Raw genomic sequence first — 3,162 nt, forward strand, 5'->3', positions numbered from 1 at the left:
ACCAGACTGATTGCCCGCGTGGTGGCTAGCGAAGGGCTCGGTCCCCCGCGTATCTTGGTCTGGCCCCGCCACGCTCGGTGTTTGTTCCAGGCTAACGACCTGCAGGCTCTTGGGGTTCACATTCTCCAGGTAGAGGCTGGCCAGCTTCTCAACCAGCGAGTGGTTGGGTACCACCACCCGGATAACATCACCTGAAGAAAGAGAAGGTGGCTTCAAGGGAAGGAATTTCCCCATCATCACCCCACCAACAACAACAATGGAGCAAGGGTGAGCACAGAGCTGTGACCACAACGTCCCCCACAAGCCAGCCACATGCTGCACCAGCCAAAGCAGCCTGAAGCCTGGTGAGCTCCCAACCCAACGAGCAGACCAAGCCACAGCGCAGGAGCTGAGGGTGTCCCCCAGCACAGCCTCTGACTTCTCCTGAGCTCAGGTCCCGCATGCTTGCGCAGAGCACGGACCTCTCTCACAAGTCCTAGGAGATGGTGGCCAAGCCGTACCTAGCAAGCAAGAGAAGGGGATGTAGGTGATGTAGGCCATCTCGGGGTTAAACACCTTCTGTAACTCCATCAGCACGGAGGGATCCAGGGCCAGCAGCTTCCCATCCAAAAGGGGCACCTCCATCACTGGCACCTCACAGCTGCTCAGTGACTCCGTCGACAACCCCTGGACAAGAGGGAGCAGGAGGATACCCAAGATCAGACGCTCTCACCACGTAATTAATGACGCAAGCGCGGGCTGGGCTGGATGCTGCTGACACCAGTGCTGGTGTGTGCAGCTATCCCCACCCCATTCCTGCAGCTGGGGACTGGGGGATGGCAGGAGGACCTCTCCCACCCCACTGACCTGGTCTTGCAGCTCCTGCAGCAGTGAGAACGCCCCAAAGAAGCTTTTCACCGTGTCGCTCAAATGCTGCTGCACCATCTCCTGCCCAATCCGCAGGCAGATCAAGGCAATCAGGCTGATTGTCTTAATGCACAGGACAGTACGGGCCTGGGCACCACTGGGGAAACTGGAGAGGACATCCGTTACCAGCTTGCTCTCCACACATCCCTTTTTCCTCTCCTCTGCTTCGTGTTTCCTGCCTTGTCTGTTACCCAGAGGGCTCGAGCAGCACAAGCTCTCTGTGCTCTGCATGCTGTCCTGTCCAAGGACGTGCCCATCAGCAGCCTCACGACCCCAGGGCTGTTACGGCCCTCACAGAACCATTTCCAAATCCCCGTTCCGAGTTGTGCCAGTCCTGGCTGATGGCTCAGCAGACCGCAGTGCTTACCCGATGGCCAGCGAAGTGAGGAAGCCCAGCACCGGGAGCAGCACCTCCTGGCTGATCTTGGGGAGGATGTCCATCAGCGTGGTGTCCGAGAGACACACCACGATCTTCTGAGTCAGTGTCACGGCAGCCAGGAGCCCTGCCTCCTTCCGACTGTTCAGCCGGCCACCACCGGATCCGCCACCGGGCGCAACCTGCAGAAGGAGTCCTTCAGTGCCAGGGCCACCACCTCCCCAGCAGAACATGTCAAGGGTGGTCCCAGGATCACCCAAACTCAGCTTCAAAACCCAGCACGGTAGTGCTGGTCGCAGCCCATGGAAGAGGAACCTGAGCACTGGGCCTCTACAGCAACTCACATCTGGCACTGGAGGGACAAGCCTGAAAACTGGCGGACAGATGTCAGCACAAGAGATGAGCCTGGAGAGAACGGGGCACCACATCCCCACGCTCACAGGCTGGAGACCATCTCCCTGCAGGATGCTCCCGAAGCTGGGAAACTCCAAGGGGAGAGAGACAACCCCAGGCTGATCCAGACCATCACCAGCCTGGACACCCCACAGCATCGTTTGCCAGCACAGGAAGAGGGGAAACCTATTCCTTACACACAGCTTGAAGCGCGAATCAGGGTCTTCACCCCGCGTCACGTTGAGCCCGGATGCATGGCCTGCAGAGGAACAGTCCCAGCAGGAAATATCCAAGCCCAAATCATGGGCAAACCTGCTGCTGACCTCCCGAAATCCAGCTGCTGACAATCTCCTTGGGCAGAAGGACACATCCTTTTCTGCTGACAACGCACCGATGCCGTTTCAGCGATGCCAAAGAGTTAACGGCACCAGCAGCAACGCTAGAAGACTCCTGCCTGGATCGACCTCTTTCCCAACTCCGAGTCAAAGCAGCCACCCGAGAAAAGAGCCAGTAACGAGAGCCACAAGCAGCTCCCGGTTTCCGCTGCAGCTCTTGTCCACCTGCCATCTTCCAGCTCAGCACCGAGGCTCTTCCCCTCGCAGCGCCGCTCTGCCAAACCCTGCAGGACGGGCTGACTTTCTCCCTGGCGCGACCCGCAAGGTTCAGCCCTTTCCTACCAGGGTGCCAAAGGCCGTTCTCAGGGGTATTAACCCCCCCAGCACCCCCCAGCATTAATTTTAGTAAAGCAAAGCAGAACAGCTGGAGCTATGATTGCAACTGGGTGGAGAAAGAGTTTGCTGAAAAATGGCATTTTTTCCCCTGAAAAATCTCCCCTTCGACACTGGAAAAACTGACAGTGCCTTTTTGTTTTCTTTCAGCAGCAGCTGTGGCCTCTTCTCCTCTACGTTTCAATTATCAAAAAGCTATCGAAGTTTTCCAGTTGAACAAGAATCCACAACCAAAGTGTTTATAACCACTAAAAAGGAGCAGTATGAAAAATGAGTCTGTTTAAAACACCCCAAAACATTTCCTTTTGATGAAAAAATGTTGTTTCGCCCAGCTGCATTACACACATTTTCTTCTTGCTCTTCAGCTACGAATTTCAAGCTGAAAAGTCTGTAGGTCTTGCCAGTATTTTTTAGACAGTTGAAAAACCTTCGGCCTCTCCCCAGCTCACCCCCTATCTGCCCATCCAGACCTCTAAAACACTCGCTCCAGCAACCCCACAGCAGCCCGAGCTGCTCCGCCCACCCGTTATCTCAAGCCCACCCTTGTGCCAGCTCTGTTTCACCACAGCAAAGGGAAAAACAAACCCCTTTTTTCTCTGCGGGTCTGACCGGGACAGCCCCCGGCTGAGACGGGGAAGGAGGGGCTGCGGCAGCCCGACGCAGACCCGTGGTGGCCGAGGCTGGCCAAAGAGCGAAGCCCACGTACGCAGCCACATCCGTGGTCTGGAGCTTCTGGCGGGGGGTGAAAGCACCTTCTCT

At 56.7% G+C, this 3,162-nt stretch overlaps 1 protein-coding gene across 1 annotated transcript in view; it reads right to left on the reverse strand.

Annotated features, from left to right (window-relative positions):
* Positions 1-3,162, reverse strand: part of WDR81 (WD repeat domain 81) — a gene marked incomplete at its 5' end in the record, with an annotated part of 10,466 nt that overhangs the window by 2,659 nt on the left and 4,645 nt on the right. Inside the window, 4 exons of the mRNA XM_010141654.1 lie at positions 8-191; positions 501-666; positions 847-1,012; positions 1,274-1,464. Of these exons, the coding sequence (XP_010139956.1) occupies positions 8-191; positions 501-666; positions 847-1,012; positions 1,274-1,464 (707 nt within the window). The remainder of the gene's footprint in view (positions 1-7; positions 192-500; positions 667-846; positions 1,013-1,273; positions 1,465-3,162) is intronic.

This window comes from Buceros rhinoceros, unplaced genomic scaffold (genome assembly GCF_000710305.1).
Source record: "Buceros rhinoceros silvestris isolate BGI_N320 unplaced genomic scaffold, ASM71030v1 scaffold31388, whole genome shotgun sequence".
NCBI classification, from domain to species: domain Eukaryota; kingdom Metazoa; phylum Chordata; class Aves; order Bucerotiformes; family Bucerotidae; genus Buceros; species Buceros rhinoceros.